At 47.1% G+C, this 23,244-nt stretch overlaps 1 protein-coding gene across 1 annotated transcript in view; it reads right to left on the bottom strand.

Moving 5' to 3' along the window:
* kdelr2b (KDEL endoplasmic reticulum protein retention receptor 2b) overlaps nt 1–23,244 on the bottom strand; it is a 38,246-nt gene that overhangs the window by 1,814 nt on the left and 13,188 nt on the right. The window contains exons 2-4 of the mRNA XM_078418050.1: nt 12,962–13,062; nt 3,691–3,849; nt 2,930–3,182 (exon numbers count right to left, since the gene is read on the bottom strand). Coding sequence (XP_078274176.1) covers nt 2,930–3,182; nt 3,691–3,849; nt 12,962–13,062 — 513 coding nt within the window. The remainder of the gene's footprint in view (nt 1–2,929; nt 3,183–3,690; nt 3,850–12,961; nt 13,063–23,244) is intronic.

The raw sequence follows: 23,244 nt of genomic DNA, 5'->3' as shown, positions 1-23,244 counted from the left end.
CCACATTTGTCTTTACTAATCTTTTTCTCGTAACATACCTAAAGAAGCTTTTACTGTCCTTCTTTATACTCTTGGCCAGTTTCGCTTCATACCTCATCTTTTCAGCCCGTATTGCCCTTTTTGCTATCTTCTGTTGTTCCTTGAAAGTTGCCCACTCCTCTGGCTTCCCACTACTCTTTGCTATCTTATGCATCTGTTCTTTTAGTTTTATTCCATCTCTAACTTCCCTTGTCAGCCTCGGTTGCCTCTTACTCTGCTTAGAATAATTCTTCCTCTTTGGAATGAAATGGTCCTGCATCTTCTGGATTATGCCCAGAAATTCCTGTCATTGCTGTTCCACCGTCATTCCTGCTAGGATCCCTTTCCATTCGACCTTGGCCAGCTCCTCTCTCATGCCTTCATAGTCCCCTTTGTTCAACGTCAACACTGACATTCCTGGTTTAATCTTCTCCCTCTCAAATTGCAGATTAAAACTAATCATGTAGCTCCTTTACCTTGAGTTCCCTTATTAAATCTGGATCATTGGACAACACTAATTCCAGAAATGCCTTCTCTCTGGTAGGCTCCAGTACAAGCTGCTCTAAGAATCCATCTCGGAGGCACTCTACAAACATGAAGTTAGTTAGTCAGAGGGTGATGAATCTGTGGAATTCTTTGCCACAGAGGGCTGTGGAGGCCATCAGTGGATATTTTCTTTTAATTAAAAAAAATATATATTTTATTGAGCTTCACAAAAATACAAATGAGAATTCATTTTACAATTATGCACAATATGAGGGGAGGAAAAGAAAAAGACAAACAAACACAAAAAAATATTTGAGAGATATATGGTTTGACAGTTTTGATAGTAGGTAAGTTGTACCATATCACATTACAATTTCACTGGATGCCAAACATTGCCACATATGGCCACAAACAGGAAATACATTGTAAAGTAACATATCAGCCAATAGTCCCTGAAGCTGCCCTTCTTGCCATAAAATCTATATGTGGTTGCCATATTTTTTAAAAGTTCTGATTCGAACATCTTATGTTATAATAGATTTTATCTAATGGGATGTAGCTAGAGATTTCATTTAACCAATGCAATACTATAGGGGGGATAATCAGATTTCCAGTGGATTGTAATACACTTCCTTGCAGCGATCAAAGCAAAGTCAATATATTTTTTATGAAATTCATTCCAAGGGTCAAGAATGCCCTTACCTGTGCCAAGAAGGCACAAGCGATCAGATTTTGTAATATGCATATCTAAACATAGTGTTATAATATCAATTACAGAATTCCAAATTATCCCCCATTAATTGGCAAAGTCACAAACGACCTGAAAAGAATGAACTTACTTCCCATTTCCTTTATGGGCAGAATTAACACAATTAAAATGTTAATAAGGGGATAATGGAAGTAACAAATCCTTTTTAAGAATGGTACATTTATCTCCTTTAATCAGTTGCAATCAAAATATAATCTACCCACCACTCATTTATTCGTTTTTTTCCAAATTCGTCATATGATTCAGACAGTCAAGAAACTCTTGAGGAACCCAAACCTTCCAGAATGGAATGTCTTATCAACAAGGACGTAAAAATCTCCAAATGTATTTCTAAAGTATATAAATCCCTGTTGGAATGCTTGTCTACAAGCACAGAGGCTACTAGACATAAATGGGGAAAAGATTGAGATGGAGATAAGCAAAGAGGACTGGTCTTTTTTTTGCCTTAAAGCTCATAAAAGTTCTTACAACATGAGCCACAAACTTTCTTTTTTCAAAACTCTACGTAGAACTTATTACACAGGCGAAAAACTTCATAACATGAACAATGAAATGTCCTTTCTGTGCTGCCGTTGCAAAAAACAAAAAGGGAATTTTTATCACGTTTTGGTCCTGTAATTTACTGTCAACATTTTGGAATTCAGTGAATATTTTAAAGGCAGAGATAAATAAATTCTTGATTAGTACAAGTGTCAGAGGTTATGGGGAGAAGGCAGGAGAATGGGGTTAAGAAGGAAAGGTAGATCAGCCATGATTGAATGGCTGAGTAGACTTGATGGGCCGAATTGCCTAATTCTACTCCTATCACATGCCAATATGACCGAATTATGCAATGAAATTAGCAACCACGAGGCACTCAGCAAAATCACAGAGTGGTTCTGCTGAGTGCTTTATATGTACTGACTATTACAAGATGAGTGCCAAGCATTAATGCCACAAACCAAATCTTGCTTAAAATCTTGTCCAATGATGCATTCTTACATTTTCAGAAAAGATTTGATGGATTTAAGTCAGGAATGTTGGAATTGCTTAAGCACATTAAGTTTGTGGAATTCCAATCCCAAAAATCCCTTTTCCCCTTTCACCCTCTGCACACAAACCCCGATAGTTTTTCTACCCCATTCTTCTTATTCAAAGAACCTTATTTCAGAGTGGTTTTAGTGGATAGGGTTTCAATGCCTCCAAACTCTCACCAGTTTCTCATTCAATGATCAGCACTAGGGTGGCACGGTGGCGCAGTGTTAAAGTTACTGCCTTACAGCACCAGAGACCCGGGTTCAATTCTGACTCTGGTGCTGACTGCACAGAGTTTGTACGTTCCCCCTGTAACCACGTGAGATTCCTCCGGGTGCTCTGGTTTCCTCCCACATCCCAAAGACGTACAGGTTTGTAGGTTAATTGGCTTCTGTAAATTGTGCCTAGTGTGTAGGATAAAGCCAGTGTATGGATGATTGCTGGTCAGCACGGACTCAGTGGGCAGAAGGGCCTGTTTCCATGCTGTATCTCTAAACTAAAACCACTAGTCCAGAATGTGCAAAGTACTTTGGAATGTTGCCACAATGGAAGGTTATATGTACACAGATGCAGGCACCATCGACCCACAACGTCTGCGCTGACCATCAGAGGTTACAAAAAAAGCACTGTTTGATTACTCACCTTTTGTAACATACAAATAGAAAAAGTCGCAATAGAGGATGGTTTGAACCACGCCGGCCACAATGGCAATGAGGTCAAAGAAGCCCTCAAAGTAATAGCGCCAGATCCAGTTGATCAGGTAGAGGGCACGATACAGCCCCAGGAAGAAGAGGTAATGAGTTGTGATGGTCTCCGCTTCGCCCGTCTTGCTGATCATGAAAAGCTGCGGCAGGATTGCAACCGACTCCAAGTAGATCGAGAATGTCCACAGAATCTGGAAGAGAAGGTGTTGATCAGACCTCTGCTGCCGACTTTATTCAGGCGAAATACAGACACGAGGAACCGCAGGTACTGGAATCTTGCCAATAACACAAAATGCAGAAGTAACTCAGCGAGTCAGGCAGCATCTCTGGAGAACATGAATTTTTGGGTCGGGACCCTTCTGAAGAAGACTCCCCAAAAAAGTCAGGACCTGAAACTTCACCCATTCATGTTCTCCAGAGATGCTGCCTGACCTGCTGAGTTACTCCAGCACTTTGTTCATAATAGTGTTAGCTACAGAGAATGTGCACATAAAAAAGGGCTGCATGAGGGAGATTCAGAATACATCTTTGGCATAGGGGAAGGTCTGTTCAAGAGTCTTATAATGGCAGCACGGTGGCGCAGCAGTAGCGATGTTGCCTGACCCACTGAGTTACTGCAGCAATGGACAGTTCCTTGAGTCTACTTAGTCAAGTTAGCAAAAGCATCTTCAGAAACGGAATTCATGTGAAGTAATTTACCTCCATTGGAGAGAAGTCATGATTGACGAGGAAAGACAATCCACCAACAGGGACAACCAGGAATTCCACCCGGAACGTGTCGTGGTTTCCATCATACGTAGCCTTAAATTTGGAGTAAATCAGGTACACTGCACCAAAGGAACATGCAATGTAGATGATCTGTAAAAATAAACGGATACATTTAGCATGGCTCATGTTCTGCAGCAGATCGGCAAACATTCTGCTCAAGTTTACATTGCACACAGAATGTTGAGAACAAATCCAATTGCAGTGCAAAATCTAATACAATCATCTTTGAAACAATAGTTTGGCTGCAATAGGGTCGCACAGTGGCGCAGCGGTAGACTTGCTGCCTCACAGTACCAGAGACCCAGGTTCGATCCTGACCATGGGTGCTGTCTGTAAGGAGTTTCTGTGTTCACCTTGAGAACGCTTGTGTTTTCTACAGGTGCTCCAATTTCCTCCCACACTCCAAAGATGTACAGGTTTGTAGGTTAATTGGCTTCTGTAAAATTGTAAATTATCCCTAGTGTGTAGGATAACATTAGTGTATGGGGTGATCTCTGGTTGGCGCTGACTCGGTTGGCTGAAGGGCCTGTTTTCCGCACTGTATTTCTGAAGTCTTTAGTTTCGTATTATCGTCACAGTGAAAAACTTTTGTTTGCCTACAATTCAGTTTAAAAAATACAATCAAGCCGCACACAGTGCACAGATAAAGGGTACAACATTTAGTGCAAAGATATAACATTGAAGACCGATAAAAGACAGTTCAAAGGTCTCAAATGAAGTAGATAGGAAGTCATAAGAAAATAACTGCAGATGCTGGTACAAATCGATTTATTCACAAAAATAGATAGGAAGTCAGGTCCGCAATCCAGCTGAAGAGAGGACTACTTGTTGCCTGATAATAGCTGGGAAGAAACTTCCCTTATCTGAAGGGATGATTTGATTTCTTACCGAGAAGGCAAAGATGAGGTTAAATTGGGTATGGTGAAGAGGAAAGAGGTTTTTTTTCATATTTATTTTTTAGTCGATGAGCACACCAGTAAGGCCTTCATTAAGGGGCCTTCCTCAAGTCTTTAGATAGTGGCACCCTATTTGAATCACAGAAATCCTTCCTGTGAAGTTGCTCCCACAGTGCTGTTGGGTAGAGATCTTGATTTAGATACAAAAAATGAAGAAGAATATTTCCAAGACAATGCCTGAATAGGTAGCAAAATTTAAGATGGATAGGGTGCAAATCAAGTGGAATAATCGGCTCAAAAGAAAATCTACTCAGCAGTTAGGCAGCATCTGTGAATGGAAGTAGGCAGACGACCTTCCAGGTCAGGACTGATGACAGAGGGGAGATAGCTGATGGAATGGGCGGGGGGGGGACAAGAATGTTGGAGTTGCAACCACATAGGCACATGGAGAGCATTTCACCACACTCCTGACTGGTGAAAATGTGAAGGTGTGAGAGAGTCACTTAGCATGGAAACCCAGCCTCCAATCTGGTACGCGGATCGTTATATAGACAATAGGTGCAGGAGTAGGCCATTCAGCCCTTCGAGCCAGCACCGCCATTCAATGCGATCATGGCTGATCACTCTCAATCAGTACCCCGTTCCTGCCTTCTCCCCATACCCCCTCACTCCGCTATCCTTAAGAGCTCTATCCAGCTCTCTCTTGAAAGCATCCAACGAACTGGCCTCCGCTGCCTTCTGAGGCAGAGAATTCCACACCTTCACCACTCTCTGACTGAAAAAGTTCTTCCTCATTTCCGTTCTAAATGGCCTACCCCTTATTCTTAAACTGTGGCCCCTTGTTCTGGACTCCCCCAACATTGGGAACATGTTTCCTGCCTCTAATGTGTCCAATCCCCTAATTATCTTATATGTTTCAATAAGATCCCCCCTCATCCTTCTAAATTCCAGTGTATACAAGCCTAATTGCTCCAGCATTATATAGTTGCATTTCTTGTCAAGATGTCACTGGTGCGGGTCTAGAGAGGTGGTAAATGCCACTAAATACAGTGCCCTCCATAATGTTTGCTAGAAAGACCCATCATTTATTTATTTGCCTCTTTACTCCACAATTTGACATTTGTAATCACATGTGGTTAAAGTGCACATTGTCAGATTTTAAAGGGCATTTTTAAACATTTTGGTTTCACCATGTAGAAATTACAGCTGTGTTTATACATAGGTCCCCATTTCAGGGCACCATGATGTTTGGGACACATGGCTTCACAGGTGTTTGTAATTGTTCAGGTGTGTTTAATTGCCTCCTTAATGTAGGTATAAGAGAGCTCTCAGCACCTCGTCTTTCCTCCAGTCTTTCTATCACCTTTGGAAACTTTTATTGCTGTTTATCAACATGAGGACCAAAGTTGTGCCAATGAAAGTCAAATAAGCCATTATGAGACTGAGAAACAAGAATAAAACTGTTGGAGACATCAGCCAAACCATCAGCTTACCAAAATCAACTGTTTGGAAAATCATTAAGAGAGCACTGGTGAGCTTGCTAATCGCAAAGGGACTGGCAGGCCAAGGAATACGTCCGCAGCTGATGACAAAATTATTCTCTATAATAAAGAAAAATCCCAAACACCTGTCCGACAAATCAGAAACACTTTTCAGGAGTTAGGTGTGGATTTGTCAATGACCACTGTCCGCAGAAGACTTCATGAACAGAAATACAGAGGCTGCACTGCAAGTTGCAAACCACTGGTTAGCTGCAAACATAGGATGGCCAGGTTACAGTTTGCCAAGAAGTACTTAAAAGAGCAACCAGTTCTGGAAAAAGGTCTTGTGGACAGATGAGATGAAGATTAACTTATATCAGAGTGATGGTAAGAGCAAAGTATGGAGGAGAGAAGGAACTGCCCAAAATCCAAAACATACCACCTTATCTGTGAAACATGGTGGTGGGGGTGTTATGGCCTGGGCATGTACGACTGCTGAAGGTACTGGCTCACTTATCTTCATTGATGATACAACTGCTGATGGTAGTGGGATAATGAATTCTGAATTGTATAGACACATCCTATCTGCTCAAGTTCAAACAAATGCCTCAAAACTCATTGGCCGGCGGTTCATTCTACTGCAAGACAATGATCCCAAACATACTGCTAAAGCAACAAAGGAGTTTTTCCAAGCTAAAAAATGGTCAATTCTTGAGTGGCCAAGTCAATCACCCGATCTGAACCCAATTGAGCATGCCTTTTGTATGCTGAAGAGAAAACTGAAGGGGACTATCCCCCAAAACAAGCATAAGCTAAAGATGGCTGCAATATAGGCCTGGCAGAGCAACACCAGAGAAGACACCCAACAACTGGTGATGTCCATGAATCGCAGACTTCAAGCAGTTATTGCAAGCAAAGGATATGCAGCAAAATACTAAACATGACTACTTTCATTTACATGACATTGCTATGTCCCAAACATTATGGTGCCCTGAAATGGGGGAACTATGTGGAGAAACACAGCATCTATGGAGGGCAAGGATGGGTGACATTTTGGGTTGGGACTGTTTCTTGTGGGATACAGTGATTGTGTGCTAGATATAATATGCAAAGTGTCAGACCATGTCTATACACTTAGCCCTATACATGGCCCAATACAGTTACTGACCTCCCAACTATCGAAGGGATCTACAGGAGGTGCCAAATCAAAAGAAAAGGCAGCCAATATCAAAGACCCACACCACCCTGGCCACGCTCTTATCTCACAATGGGAAAGGTGGACAGGAGTCTGAAAATCAAGACCACCAGCTTCTTCCCTAACAACCATCAGGCTTTGAACACTACAAAACACTAACCTCAACTATGAACTATGGTCTGTCTTTGATCGCACTATGGACTTTTGGCTTTTTTTGTTGCACTAGTACGGAGACTGATTATTGATCTGATTTTTTTTGTTTATTATATATATTTAAGTATATTTATATTTTTATATATAGGTTTAATGTTTACAGGCCTGTTATACTGCAAGTAAGAATTTCATATTCCGTTGTCACTACACATAGAAACATAGAAAATAGGTGCAGGAGTAGGCCATTCGGCCCTTCGAGCCTGCACTGCCATTCAATATGATCATGGCTGATCATCCAGCTCAGTAACCTGTACCTGCCTTCTCTCCATACCCCCTGATCCCTTTAGCCACAAGGGCCACATCTAACTCCCTCTTAAATATAGCCAATGAACTGGCCTCAACTACCTTCTGTGGCAGAGAATTCCACAGACTCACCACTCTCTGTGTGAAGAAATGTTTTCTCATCTCGGTCCTAAAAGACTTCCCCCTTATCCTTAAGCTGTGACCCCTGGTTCTGGACTTCCCCAACATCGGGAACAATCTTCCCGCATCTAGCCTCTCCAACCCCTGAAGAATTTTATATGTTTCAATAAGATCCCCCCTCAGTCTTCTAAATTCCAGCGAGTATAAGCCTAGTCTATCCAGTCTTTCTTCATATGAAAGTCCTGCCATCCCAGGGATCAATCTGGTGAACCTTCTCTGTACTCCCTCTAAGGCTAGAATGTCTTTCCTCAGATTAGGAGACCAAAACTGTACACAATACTCCAGGAGCGGTCTCACCAAGGCTCTAACATGACAAACTGACCAGTGTGTGGGTTATTGCAGAGGAACCATTTAATAAGATTGTTGATATTGTGACGCGTCGATAAAGGCCCGAAATAAAGGCAAGGAGCCAGGTATTTCGGGGACGTTATATTTTATTGTACTTCGGTTATCAGACGGGTCGAGTCTACCGGAAAGGCTTCACGCCCAAAACCTTGTCCTTATATATCTGGTACCGGACCGCCTCCCTGGACTGGTCCATTCCCGTGCCGAGGGGTCGGTAGTTATATGGCCCGACCCTTGGGAGCCGCCACAGGACCCCCCCCCCAGAACCGGAGGCACGAAACGCACTGGTGGTCGCACAACCCGACCGGACCGCGTGCGGTAATCGGTCGACCGAGGGGCCGGCGGAGGCACAGTTGGAGGGACAGGTGGTGGGTCCCGGAAGGGTGGGCGACCTCGTGGCCGAGGCTGGGCAACCCGCACCGGTTGGTCGATGTCTAAGTGGGCCGGCTTCAGGCGGTCAATTGACACGGCCTCCGGCCGGTCCCCCATGTCCAGGACAAAGGTTGTCTGTCCGTGCTCCAGCACCCGGTACGGGCCCTCATACGGCCTCTGGAGTGGCGTCCGGTGGGCGTCACGGCGCAGGAACACAAAGGCGCAGTCCCGGAGGGCCGATGGCACGTAAGGGCGGAATGTCCCATGGCGGGACGTCGGCACGGGTGCGAGCTTGCCAACTCGCTCTCGGAGGCGCTGTAGGGTGGATGAGGGCGCTTCCTCTCGCCCCGGCAACGAGGGCACGAACTCCCCGGGCACCCTGAGCGGGGACCCGTAGACGAGCTCCGCTGAGGATGAAGCCAGGTCTTCCTTGGGCGCAGTCCGGACGCCCAGTAAGACCCATGGTAGCTCGTCCATCCAGTCGGGGCCGGAGAGTCGTGCCTTCAGCGCTGTCTTCAGCTGCCGGTGGAACCTCTCCACCAGGCCGTTTGCCTGCGGGTGATAGGCCGTGGTGTGGTGCAGCCGCACGCCCAACAGGTGGGCCATGGCCGACCACAGCTCGGAGGTGAACTGTGGCCCCCAGTCCGATGAGATGACCACCGGCACCCCAAAGCGAGCAATCCAGTGTGCGGCCAACGCACGAGCGCATGTGGCTGTAGATGTATCGGCCAGTGGTATGGCCTCCGGCCACCGCGTGAAGCGGTCCACCACCGTGAGGAGGTGGGTGATGCCCCGGGACGGCGGGAGTGGGCCCACAATGTCCACGTGCAGGTGGTCAAAACGGCGGCAGGGTAGACCGATCCCTTGGAGTGGCGCCCGGACGTGGCGTTGAATTTTTGCCGTCTGGCACAGAATGCAGGTGCGGGCCCAGTGGCCAACCTGCTTGCGCAGACCATGCCACATGAACCGCGCAGCTACCAATGCGATCGTCGCCCGGATGGATGGGTGAGCCAGCCCGTGGACCACGTCGAACACCCTCCTGCGCCACGCGGCCGGGACGATGGGGCGCGGCTGACCTGCCGACACATGGCATAGTATCGTCGCTGCTCCGGGGCCGAGGGGAACATCCTCAAGGCGGAGGCCAGCGATGGCAGTCCGGTAGGCGGGCATCTCCCCGTCCGTTAGCTGGGCCTCCGCCAGGGCAGAATAATCAATGCCGGGTGCCACTTCTAACACGGCATTGATGGCGGGGCGAGACAACGCGTCGGCCACCCGGTTTTCCTTCCCCTCGATGAAGCGGATGGAGGTGGTGAATTCCGAGATGTAGGCCAACTGGCGGTGCTGTCGGGCGGACCATGGGTCGGAGACCTTTGCCAGGGCGAACGTGAGCAGCTTGTGGTCCGTGTAAGCGGTGAACGGGCGGCCCTCCAGAAAATAGCGGAAGTGACGAACGGCCAGGTACAGGGCGAGGAGCTCGCGGTCGAAGGCTCTGTACTTCCTCTGGGCGTTGTCGAGGTGCCGGCTGAAGAAGGCCAGGGGGCGCCAACCCCCGTCTGTGAGTTGCTCCAGTACGGCACCAACCGCCAACTCTGAGGCGTCCACCGTAAGGGCTGTCGGGGCATCCTCCCGTGGGTGAACCAGCAGCACAGCCCGAGCCAGGGCCTCCTTCACGCCGTCAAAGGCTGTTACCGCCTCGTCGGTCCACACGACGTTCTTACGTTTGCCCGCCAGCAGCTCGTATAACGGCCGCATGATGTGGGCCGCGGATGGCAGGAACCAGTGATAAAAGGCCACCATGCCGATGAACTCCTGCAGGCCACGCACCGAGGACGGACGGGGAAACCGGCGGATGGCGTCTACATTGTCCGGCAGGGAAACCGCTCCTTGCGAGGACACACGGTGGCTGAGAAAGTCGATTGTGGCCACGCCAAAGCGGCACTTGGCGAGGTTTATAGCCAACCCGTGCACGCTGAGCCGCTGGAAAAGCTGCCGGAGGTGGGCACAGTGCTCCTGCCGCGAGCGGCTGGCTACCAACATGTCGTCAAGGTAGACAAATAGGAAATCCAGCCCGCGACACACGCCGTTCATTAACCGCTGAAATGACTGCGCGGCGTTCTTGAGGCCGAACGGCATCCGTACGAACTCGTAGAGTCCGAACGGCGTGATGATTGCCGTCTTGGGCACATCCTCCGGGTGGACTGGGATCTGGTTGTAACCTCGCACCAGATCCACCTTCGAAAATATCGTGGCCCCAGCCAAATGGGCGTTGAAGTCCTGGATGTGGGGCACGGGGTATCGGTCCTCGGCGGTAGCGACGTTCAGCGGCCGATAATCCCCGCAAGGCCTCCAGCCCCCGTTTGCCTTGGGGACCATGTGGAGTGGGGATGCCCATGGGCTGTTGGAAGGGCGGACGATCCCCAAGGACTCCATCATGCGGAACTCCTGCCGTGCCAGGCGTAGCTTCTCAGGCGGCAGTCGGCGTGCTCGTGCGTGGAGGGGTGGGCCGGTAATCGTTATATAATGGAACACCCCATGCTTGGGGGTCGACGACCGGAATTGTGAGGCCATAATATCGGGAAACTCCGGCAGAACCCGAGAGAAATGGGAGTCCACGGACGACAGCGGGCGTATAATGGGCTCATTCAGCCGCAGCGCAATGGGCTCCATCGTGGCGGAGTGGACCAAGCGCTGCTGCCTGACGTCCACGAGGAGAGAATGGGCCCGCAAAAAGTCAGCCCCGAGCAACGGCTGGGAGACGTCGGCGATCGTGAACTGCCACGTGAAATGACTGGCGCCGAACACGATGTGGACCGTGCGGACGCCATAAGTCTGAATGTGGCTCCCGTTTGCCGCGGTGAGGATTGGCCCCCGCTTCCCAGAACGAATGTCCAGCGGCGAAGGGGGCAGGACGCTCAGCTCCGCCCCGGTATCCCAGGCGAAGAGGCGGTGAATCTGGCCGGCCGCCGCGGGGACTATTGGCAGCCGGCCCCGGCGTTTCCCGGAAACGTGCACGGCTGGCGGCATTGTCGGGCTGCCGCACGCCAGCGCTGGTGGTAATAACACCAGTACCTCCTGCTGGTGCTGGTGCTGGCTGGAGCCTGCTGGTGTGGGACTGCAGGTGCATGTGCGGGAGCAGGACCCGCAATGGCCACCGGGGGCAATCTCGCAGGCCTCTGGGGCATAGCCGTCACTCCTTCCACAGCTCCCCCGCCCGACCGGAGAAAATCGGGCGCTTCTCGAGTGACGTTTAGCATGCTGACGTCATCACGGCGCGCCGCCCACGCGCCTGCCGAGGGCCCGGGTGTCTGCAAAGGAGGCGTCGGTAAGCTGCAGGCGAATGTCGGCCGGCAGCAGGTGCAGGTAAGTGTATTCAAACATTAGGCACGGTCTGTGCCCGTCGAGCAGCGCGACCATCTCCTTCAGGAGGCTAGATGGGCGCCGGCCACCGAGGCCTGGCATGTGGAGGAGCCTTTCGGCCCGCTCCATTCGGGTTAGCCCGTAGGTTTGGAGCAGCAGCTCCTTATGGGCTTCATATTTATCGTGGGCCGGGGGGTCCTGGAGGAACTCCGTTACCTCTTCGGCCGTGTCCTGGTCAAGGGCTCCCACCAGGTGGAAGAAACGGGTGTTATCAGATGTGATGCCCTGCAGCTGGAACTGGGCCTCCGCTTGGTAAAACCAAACGCAAGCCCGAGTGGTCCAGAAGGTCGGGAGCTTTATGGCTACCGCGTCGACAGCTGGGGCCTGGTCGGCCTGCGAGCCGGACGGGCGGTCGGCTTTTGCTCTTGTGCCCATCATAATATGAATGGACCGTCGAGGTCACCAATGTGGCTCGTCGATAAAGGCCCGAAATAAAGGCAAGGAGCCAGGTATTTCGGGGACGTTATATTTTATTGTACCTCGGTTATCAGACGGGTCGAGTCTGCCGGAAAGGCTTCGCGCCCAAAACCTTGTCCTTATATACCTGGTACCGGACCGCCTCCCTGGACTGGTCCATTCCCGTGCCGAGGGGTCGGTAGTAGTATGGCCCGACCCTTGGGAGCCGCCACAATATCTTCCATCACTTTGTTGAGTGGAAATAGACATACTGGACAGTAAATGGCTGGATAGGAAGTGTGACCATGGTGGAAAATGTGCAATTTTGGAAATGTGCAAAATGGAAAATGTGCATGGCAATTGTGACCATGCTGGAAAATATTTTATAGAAGGTTCTGCTGTACCAAACGTCACGTTAGAATGTTTCCTGAAGAAATCACTTGGCTTACTGTCTTAAAATTTACCTTCATGCAACTGTTGTAGAAGGAGATGAAAATCGTGAACAGATCCAGGTATCGAGTGGCAAACACTATAGCGAACAGGAACTGACTCTTTCCAGAGATACCTGAGGAAAATAAACACAGCAATATGAAACAGGACAGACACACTGCAAAAACATTCAAGTCCCACATCACAGTTATAACTTATGTAACATAATTAATATACTCCATGTACCTTAATGTTCTCTAGTAGTTTACATAGGGTACTGCCTTAAATGGCTCATCTTGGATGGCATGGATGAGTTAGGCTGAAATGCCCGCTTCTGTGCTGTATGACTAGTTTACTTAGTTACTGAGGTACAGCGAAAAGCTTTTTGTTGCGTGCTATTCAGTCAGCAGAAAGACAATACATGATTACAATCAAGCCATCCACAGTGTATAGATACAGGTCAAAGGGGACAACATTTAGTGCAGTAAAATCTGATTAAAGAGTCCAAGGATCTCCAATGAGGTCGATGGTAGCTCAGGACCGCTCTCTTAGTGGTAATAGATCGTTAATGATCATAAATGGAGATTCTTAATGAAAGATTCCCAACTAATCTTGTGTCAACTGCTTATACTGAAAACCAGAACTATGGTAATTAAATAATCTAACATGGCTGTAAGCATACAGTAATGTTGCCACTGACCAGGGAAAATGATAGTCCTCAGCACAGAGGAGATGCAAGGAACTGCAGATGCAGATTTACAAAAAAATTAACGTGCTGGAGTGATTCAGCATGTCGGGCAACAGCTCTGGAGAACATAGATGGGTAATGTTTCGGGTCAGGACCCTTCAAGAGGAGGAGAGTAGCGGGTATCACTGAGGGGGAGCAGTGAGAGAAGGTCTCACGGAAAACCCGGAGAGGGGAGGAGAACCTCTGAAAAGTAGGCAAATCTTGAGGAGATTTTGCAGCAAAATGGAGATACAAGGAACCGCAAATGCTGGTTTTCAAAAATAAGACAGAAAGAGCTGGAGTAACGCAAAATGTCAGGTGGCATCTCTGGGGAATATGGATAAGTGAGATTTAAGGTTGGGACCCTTCGTGAAACGTCACCCATCAATGTTCTCCAGAGTTGCCGTCTGACCCACTGTTACTCAGCACTGTGTGTCTATTGTTTAGTCATCAGTAGAGCCAGATGTGACAATGGAACCTCTGGTGGAAGCTTGGAGAACAACAGTTCCAAGATCACGTGATTTCTCCAAGCATGTATTGTTAACACAAGCATCTTGTGCACTGTATCCCCAAAACAATTCACTAATTGAGTAGATCAATATAGTATAAGAAAATAACTGCAGATGCTGGTACAAATCGATTTATTCACAAAATGCTGGAGTAACTCAGCAGGTCAGGCAGCATCTCGGGAGAGAAGGAATGGGTGATGTTTCGGGTCAAGACCCTTCTTCAGACTGATATAGATATATCAATATAGAACTGTTTTATGATCTTCACTGTAAATTCACTATCTACACAGTAATAAATGCTTCAGTACACTATTTTTTAAATTTTATCTGCCATGGAGAATACCGACACTCCAAAAACGTACAGGTTTGTAGGTTAATTGGCTTGGTATAATTGTAAATTACCCCTAATGTGTGCAAGATATCGTAAGTGTGTGGGGATCGCTGTTCGATGCAGACTGGTAGGCCGAAATGCATACTTTCGTGCTGTATCTCTAAACTAAACTAATAAGTTAAGATCACAGGTTTGGACAAGGCTGGAATGTTGAGCAAAATACATCGTGGAAGGAAGACAGAGTGCCGGAGTAACTCAGCAGTTAGGCAGCATCTCAGTAGAAGGAAAGACAAAAAATACTGGAGTAACTCGGTAGGCAGCATCCATGGAGAACACTGAAAGATGACATTTCGGGTCGAGACTTCTTCAGACTGTAAGCTAGAAGAGGCGAGGGGTAGGACAAAACATGGCAGGTCATACATAGATGAATATAGGTAAGGGGGGGGGGGGGGGTTGTTAGTCAAAGGCCAGAGATAAATACACACAAGGAAAGGGACAAAAGGTTTGCAAGTTGCGAATTGTGTAGCTAGAGGATTAACGAGGCATGGATAGGCAATGTTTCAGGTCAGGAACCTTCTTCAGACTTAAAGGAAGGAAGTGGACAGATGTTGTTTCTGCTTGGGACTATTGTTTAAACTGATCTCTGGTTTTATGGCTTTGTAAAAGGTGGGCCCATTGTCCATAAGCCACATTACCCAGCTTGAGAATATTTTGAACAATTAAGAACCACGAACAATCATATTGCATCACAACCCGCATATTGGGGGGTGACGAATAAACACTCATTATCTAATCTTTTTAATGGAAAGATTAAAAAAGCCATTCGTTCCTTCAAGCCTGATGTACCGTTCAACATGATCATACCCAATCAGTCATTTCTCCAGCTATCTCTCCACCTCTCTCGATCCCCCTTGCCCCATAAAATATATTGTAAAAGTAGTTGATTTGGCTTTCACAGCCGCCACCATTATCAAGGACCACTCACATTCTGGTCATTCTCTGATTCAAGAACAGCTTTCCCCCCACTGTTATCTGACTCTTGAATGCACCTCTCAAACACTAAGGATGTAATCCTGATCTTCCTATCTACCTTATTATGACCCTTACACTTTTTTTTCCTTAAATTGCACTTTCATTGCTATAACCCTGTATTCTGCACTGTTACATTCACGCATTGTGTGATCTTCCTGGACAAGAAGCAAAATGAGATTTTCTACTATCTCTGCACACATAATAATAATAAACCAAACCAATTTCCTGCTGTAAATAATTCAATTTTAACTGCTCTCAGAGAAATGGCAATGACCATCACTTCCAGATGAACGCAACGGGTTTTCCTGCAAGTTTCAAAGGGGATAAAAATTACACACTTACACAGCCCAAACAACCCATTGATCTGAGTCCGAGGCTGATGACAGAACATCTTATAAGCGAGTGAATCCATGCAAGGGTCTGGCTCAGACGGGGTACCTGGCCAAGTGCTAAACACCCCGTGCTGACTAGTTGGCTGGAGAATCCAAGCACACCTTCAACCAATTCAGCGGAACGCAAGAGGCCGCAGAGGGTGGTGGAATCAGCCCAGTCCATCATGGGCACAGCACTTCCCTTCCGTCAAAAGCATCTAAATGAGATGCTGCCTCAAGAAGGCATCACCTATCATCCCAACCGTCCGGGCTGTGCCCACTTCTTGCTACTACCGTCGGGCAGGAGATACAGAAGCCTGAAGTCCCACACCACATAGGTTCAGGAATAGCTACTTTCCTACAACTATCAGTTTCTTGAATCAAACTGCACAACCCTGCTCCTACCTCAGCAACAAAGCACGACAGACCACCTCTTGCACTACTATGGACATGTTTTCCAATGGTGTTATTGCACTAATGTCAATTTTTGCAGTCTTGGATAATTTATTTGTATTGCAATATGTTATTTTGTATTGTCCGAATCTGTGACTATGACCTGGTTTGCTTTGCTTTTCTATTTCTAAGAATTTTAGTCATAATTGTAATAATTTTCTCTCAATAGCCAAACCTGCCACTTTCCACTTCTGCAATCTATCGTCATTGTGAATATCTTGGATTTAGTTCCATCGCAAAGCTTACCCCTAGACTGAACTACTCTGGTCACCAATCTGTGGAAACATTCAGCAAAAGCAGAGAAAAAAATTGACAAATTAATCTGAAATAAACATGTGCAAAATGCTGGAATTCAGCACAAAGTAGTTAACTTGGTCTCGTGCCTCACTGCTAGCCAAACCTGTTGTGATATTGCTGGGACTACTTTGTGTATCCAAGGACTACTTTGTATGCCTGTGTATATAAGTGATTGGTGTGATTAGGAGGTCACTCTGGATCCAGACGGCCTTGGAATAAACAGCCTGGAGTTAAGCTCCACCATGATAACATCTTAAACATGTGTACTCGTGGTCCTTCCAGAGTCACAACAAAGGTACAACAGGTACCAGACCACGAAGTACAACATGGTGGCAGCGGTTTGGGTGTTTAGCCTAGAAAAGGAAAACAACAAAAAAACACAAGAAAAAAGGTTAACAAGTGCATTAAAAAAAAGAAAAAAAAAGAAGTTTAACAAAAAGGAACCCAACAAAAAGATTAACAGGAAGAAAAGATAGAGCCCTGAAGAACGAAAAAAGTTTCCCGCTCGGTAAGGGGCCAATATATGTAGGTATACTTACCTGCTCAGTAGTCAGCGGTGAGTTGCCGACGTGACGCTGCAAGCTGCTGAGGGCGGTGTGTGGAGGCCCACATCGCGCCCCAGCACCTGTGCAGGCCCGAGATTAGGAGCGACCGGGAGACCCGACACCCACGGAGGTGTGCGGCGACCGGGGAAGCCCGACACCCACGGAGGCATGCGGCGACCGGGGAAGCCCGACACCCACGGAGGTGTGCGGCGACCGGGGGAGACCGACACCCACGGAGGTGTGCAACGACCGGGAGACCCGGAGGAGACCGACACCCACGGAGGTGTGCGGCGACCGGGAGAGACCCGGAGGAGACCGACACCCACGGAGGTGTGCGGCGACCGGAGGGACCGACCACCCGCGGTGGTGCAGCGGCCGGTATATATCTGTGGAGTGACCACACGGAGTGAGTGACCACCCGGCGATGAGTGACCACCCGGAGATGAGTGACCACCCGGCGATGAGTGAACTACCGCAGAGGTGTGACCACCATGATGGCGAAAAAAAGCATTGTGTTTAATTGTGTTATTGGTTTTGTTTGCAAAAAGCAATGGTGTTTTGGTTTTGTTTGTTAAATATATTTTAGCCCTCGAATGGTAAAGAAAACAATTTTATATAAGACAAGGGGGATGTTGTAATATATAAGACAAGGTGGATGTTGTGATATTGCTGGGACTACTTTGTCTATCCAAGGACTACTTTGTATGCCTGTGTATATAAGTGATTGGTGTGATTAGGCGGTCACTCTGGATCCAGGCGGCCTTGGAATAAACAGCCTGGAGTACAAGCTGCACCATGATCACATTTTAAACACGTGTACTCGTGGTCCGTCCAGAGTCACCAAAGGTACCGGACCACGGAGAACAACAAAACCCTCCGTTTCCCACTTCTGCTATCTATCGTCATTGCAAATATTTTGGAATTTATTCCGAAGCAAAGCTTCCCCCTAGACTAAATCTCTTTGCCCACCAATCTGGATTAATGAAGCTCTCTCCCCAACACTGGCTGGCACTCTCAGTTTTCCTCTTCTTCCTTGTCCTTTTTGCCACCCATTGAAGTCTGTGATTGTAGGGAGCCCATGGAGTTGTGAATAGCTTTGTTGTTTGGGTCAACCCAGACAGATTTTGCAACATACTGAGTTCAGAAGGTACTATGTTTACATATATTGTGCTGCTGCAAGTAAGAATTTAATTGTTCCATTTCGGGACATATGACAAGAAAACACTCGTGACTTCACACCAGCATCGTTTTTTTTAAAAATCGTCAACAGTCTCTGGCCTCTGAGCAACTAGCTGAGAATTTGTGGTTTCCTTTCAGCTACGTGAATTAGTGCCAGCAGAGATGAAACACACGTACATGCAAAATTCTGCCGACTGCAACCAGTTCCAAAGGCATTGTAGTGATGTGTATGCATTAAGGCAGGAGCACAGATTAGAGGTTTTGGTAAACGTCACATAAATCATTTGGCAACAGTACACAGTTCAGAGTACAAGAGATTGCAATAAGAATTAAAATGCTGTAAATTAACTGCATCGTGGAAAACATCCCAGAATAATCAAAGGGCTTGATTAAAGCAACTTCTACTTCCAGAGCATTTGCTTATTACTCACTGCCAAAATTCTTCAGTGAAGTGCATTTATAACTCTTTACCCACTGAAGGATTAAGGCTCATACGTTGCTATGCAAGGAAACTGATGCTTTAACGCCAAATTACTAGTTAATTGCTTGCATCGAAACCAAATTGGAAATCCAACTAGTTGAAAAGCAAGATCAGTCACTACTGGCACCGGTGGCTAGCAATCCCACACAGCCTGGCACTTCAGAGCCACAAATTTAGCTGGCAGGTAAATCGTGCTATTGGAAGCTAGAGTGGATGTAGAATTATCAATGCGAAACATCACCATCTCCCCATCTCAAGAAAAAAGCAAATTAGAGCACATACCCATAACCCTGATGTAAACAATAGGACAATGCACCATTTAGTTTAATTTATTGTCACATGTACCAAGATACAGTGAAAAGCTTTTGTAGATGCTATCCAGTCAGCAAAAAATACTATATATGATTACAATCAAGCCATCCACAGGCTACAGATGCAGGATAAAGGGTATAACATTTAGTGCAAGATAAAGTCCAGTAAAGTCCGATTAAAGATAGTTCAAAGGTCTCCGATACGGTGGAGGTCAGGACCAATCTAGTTGGTGAGGGGATGGTTCAGTTGCCTGATAACAGCTGGGAAGAAACTGTCCCTGAATTTTCTCTGATGGTGCTTTGTCACTAATGGATCAATAACACTAATTTCAAATGCCACACTACAAGAATATACTTTTAACCAGGAAAGCGATGTTATGGAATTGTTTGGACCACTGAGTGTACCAGACCATAAGGGCTGTGGGTGGGCAAAGAGGAGGAATCAAATGCAGCTCACCCCCAAATAACATTCCATACGACAAATGTTTGTTTAAATGCCCCTCCAAAAGCAGTCAAGTTTAACTTCCTCCATGCACCCTGCCCATAGTGCCTTATTTCCCCACACTCCCAAAGCTACTGCATTCTGCCAACACACAGTTCCAGACATCGTGTTTTTCTGATGTCTTGCTGAGTAGAAAATAAGCACAGGCAGGGAAATAGAGGAGATGATCAACATGTCTCTTGTGTATATTAATGGCAAAACAAGCTCTAAAAATATAAAGCTTAAAGGGAATTGATGATGAGGAAAGTCAAAGATTCAGTTCAGCAGCAACTGTTCCTATTAAATGTTCCCCCTTTCAAAGCCATGCCCTCTAGTTCTTGATTTCACAACCCTGGTGAAAAAAAAGTATATTAACTCTATGTCCATCATTATTTTATTTTACATCAAATGCCAAATAGAGGGCACAGTTTAAAGTAGATTTTAAGGTGAAAGGGGCACAGGTTTAAGGTTAAAGGGGCACAGTTTAAAGTAGATTTTGTGGGCAAGTATCTTTTTTAAACAAAGGGTGGTGGGTGTCTGGATTGCGTTGCCAACGATGGTAGTGGAGGCAGATACATAGTGGCATTTACGAGACTTTTGGATAGTCACATAGATATGCTGGGAATAAAGGGATAGAGATCATGTGCAGGCAAAGGAAATTACGTTAACTAGGCATCATGTTTGTCACTGACACTGGGCTGAAGGACGTGTTCCTATGCTGTACAGTTTTAAGTGTTGGGCCTATTCCTCGTAGGGTTTCCATTGTGACCTGCGAAAATCGTGTTTTTTCTTTTAAATAAATAGTTTTTTTAAAGAAATAAAATGAATCGCAATGAAATAAAGATCCTATGTAAAATAAAGAGGCCGATATGGATCCGAGGTCTTTTCCAAATGACCTATTGGGCCCATCCAAATCTCTCCTGTGGGCCTCTTCTGGGGCAACCCTCCCCCAACAGGCGATCCTGCGGGTGTGACAACACTCTCCAACTGACGAAGGCAGTTGCTGGGCAGGGAGTGTCCCCCGGGACCGGGCGAGGGGGGAGAGGAAGCCACTCACCCCAGCCCAGTGCTGCCAGAGCGAGCCGTGGACTCAAAGTCTCTCCTGCATCGGCGAAGCACTCTCCCCTCCACCCACGCCCACTCACCCCCTCCCCTCCAATCCCCCACATCCCCGTCCTCCCCCCCACCCAACCCTACTCCCCCTCCCCCCCGATCACACCCCTCCCCTCCCTCAACCTCATCAGTCAGACCCCCTTTTCATCCCCCTCCCCTGTAAGAGATAAATATATATTGAAAGATATACAATGTAACATTTTATATTCTTACATTATTATATTTAAAGTATTATTATATTATATTATTATTATTATTATTATTACCCTGCGTGTGTGTGCGGTGGGGTTGTAGTTCGGTGATTGTCCGGGGCGTTGGGGCCTTGGCGGGAGCTGGGACAACACCTCCCAGTGGGCAGTGCAGCGGCGGGAGGCAAGCACAAGATGGCGGAGCAGGAGGAGGAGGAGAAGGAGAGCAGCCGCCATTTTTGTTGGAGTTGTCGACGATGTCGTTGGTTGAAGCGGGCGTTGGAGGAGGAGGAGATGATGCTGGGGGTTGAAGTCCGGCGATGGTCCGGGGCACTGGGCCTGGGCAGAAGTGTGGACTCAACGATGCCGTCAGTTGAAGCGGGCGCTGGAGGAGATGGAGGGGAACGATGAGACGACGACCATCTTCCTCCTGCTCGGAGTCTCCCACGGGGCCGGTGCGGGCGAGGGGGGAGAGGAAAGGGGAGAGGAAGCCACTCACCCCAGGCGGCCATCGCGGTAGCCAGCAGCAGGAGAGCGGCTCTCCTGCCAGCGGCCATCTTCTTTCACCTTCTCTTTGACGTCGCACTGCACCACGGGAGGGTCAGGTGCGAGGCATGCCGGGACAGGTGGCGGTCCTCCCGGGGGGGGGGGGGGGAGAGGGGAAAGGAGTGCATCTGTTAAAGTCAGTAAAGGCCCCTTCATTGGCCGTGACTTCCTGGCCCCCCCCCCCCTCCCTCATTGGCCGGCACTCGTGCGGGTCCCATTGTGACGTCACACGCTGAAGATCATAATTTTTAAACTTTAAAATCTCTCTAACTCTAATTTGAATGAAACTTGTTGTAAAGCGTCGTCAGGGCAATGGTGATTAAGGTGGTGCTAAAATTGTGGCTCTATTGTTTTGGTTGTAGTTCAATAACCAAATCTCAGATACGTATACACACATGAAGAAGGGTCTTGACCCGAAACGTCACCCATTCCTTCTCTCCCGAGATGCTGCCCGACCTGCTGAGTTACTCCAGCATTTTGTGACTATATATATACACAAGATCAGTTTTAGTAATATAATAATAACAAAAGATGTTCCAAGCTCCACAAGGGAAGTGAGTGTGGAGTAAATTGGCAGCAATCAAGCGGTATGAAGGGAAAGAGGGCTTTTAGCATGCTCCTTAACGCTTGTTGTCTCAATCTTCCAACCTACTTCATTGTGGACATTGGACTTTCTTGCTGTAACTGCAAGGCTACAATGCTATAAACTATATGCTGCACACTTGTGTTTTTCTCTTTGCACTACCTGTTGTACTCGTGCATGACCTGATTGTACTTCATATATCTAATTTAACTGGATAGCACACAAACAAAAGTTATTCACTGTACCTTGGTGCACATGACAATAATAAACCAATATCAATAAAGGAGGCAAGATGGGTCAGTTAAGTGGTTATAAAGGCAAAAGGTATACTATCTTTTATTTACCATGACAAAATACAAAAGCAAAGTTATGAACGCCTGACTTGTGTACAGCCATATCTACGGACAAGCGTTTGGGAGGCCGGCATTTGCCTGCTACTGCACGGCTGCAGTCATTGCTCACTGCATTGGAATTGGTTCGTGGCAACATTTCCAACATGTGAACTGTTCAGGTTACCAACAGTTCACAGAAACAGAACTCTGCCACAACCTGTATGTAATTTAGTACAGTAGCAGCTTAAATAGTGCAGAGTTCTGGTCACCACACTGTGGAAAAGATGCAGTTGCACTAGAGTATGCGGAGTAGATTTAGGAAGATGTTGCTGCTGAGACAGAAAAATTGCAGCTGTACGAGGAAAGATTGGAGTGTGACTTTTTCTGCAGAACTAAGGATGTGTTGAACAACACATAAGATGTGCTACCAGGGGGAAAAACACACTAGACAAGGTTTATTCAAATATTAAGAAGGGTTTCAGGTCAGCACCACTACCACACCTGGGGCAGTCAGATCACCTGTCCATATTCTTAACTCCAGCATACACCCCACTCAGGAGGAAAGCTCCAGTCACCATAAAGACTGTTAAGACATGGCCTGAAGGAGCTTCCTCGCAGCTGCAGGATTGCTTCGAAAGGACCAACTGGGATATTTTTGAGGATCAGGACTTGGAGGAGTATACATCAACTGTACTCTGCTACATCCAAAACTGTGTTGACAATGTCACCGTCGACAAACGTATCCGGTTGTATCCCAATCAGAAGCCCTGGATGACAAGAGATGTCAGGTCTCTCCTCAAGGACCGTAACACCGCCTTCAGGTCTAGTGATAGAGCTCT

This window comes from Rhinoraja longicauda, chromosome 21 (genome assembly GCF_053455715.1).
Source record: "Rhinoraja longicauda isolate Sanriku21f chromosome 21, sRhiLon1.1, whole genome shotgun sequence".
In the NCBI taxonomy this organism is placed as follows: domain Eukaryota; kingdom Metazoa; phylum Chordata; class Chondrichthyes; order Rajiformes; family Arhynchobatidae; genus Rhinoraja; species Rhinoraja longicauda.
The sequence above is the reverse complement of the archived record's forward strand: the minus strand, read 5'-3'. Positions and strand labels throughout refer to the sequence as shown.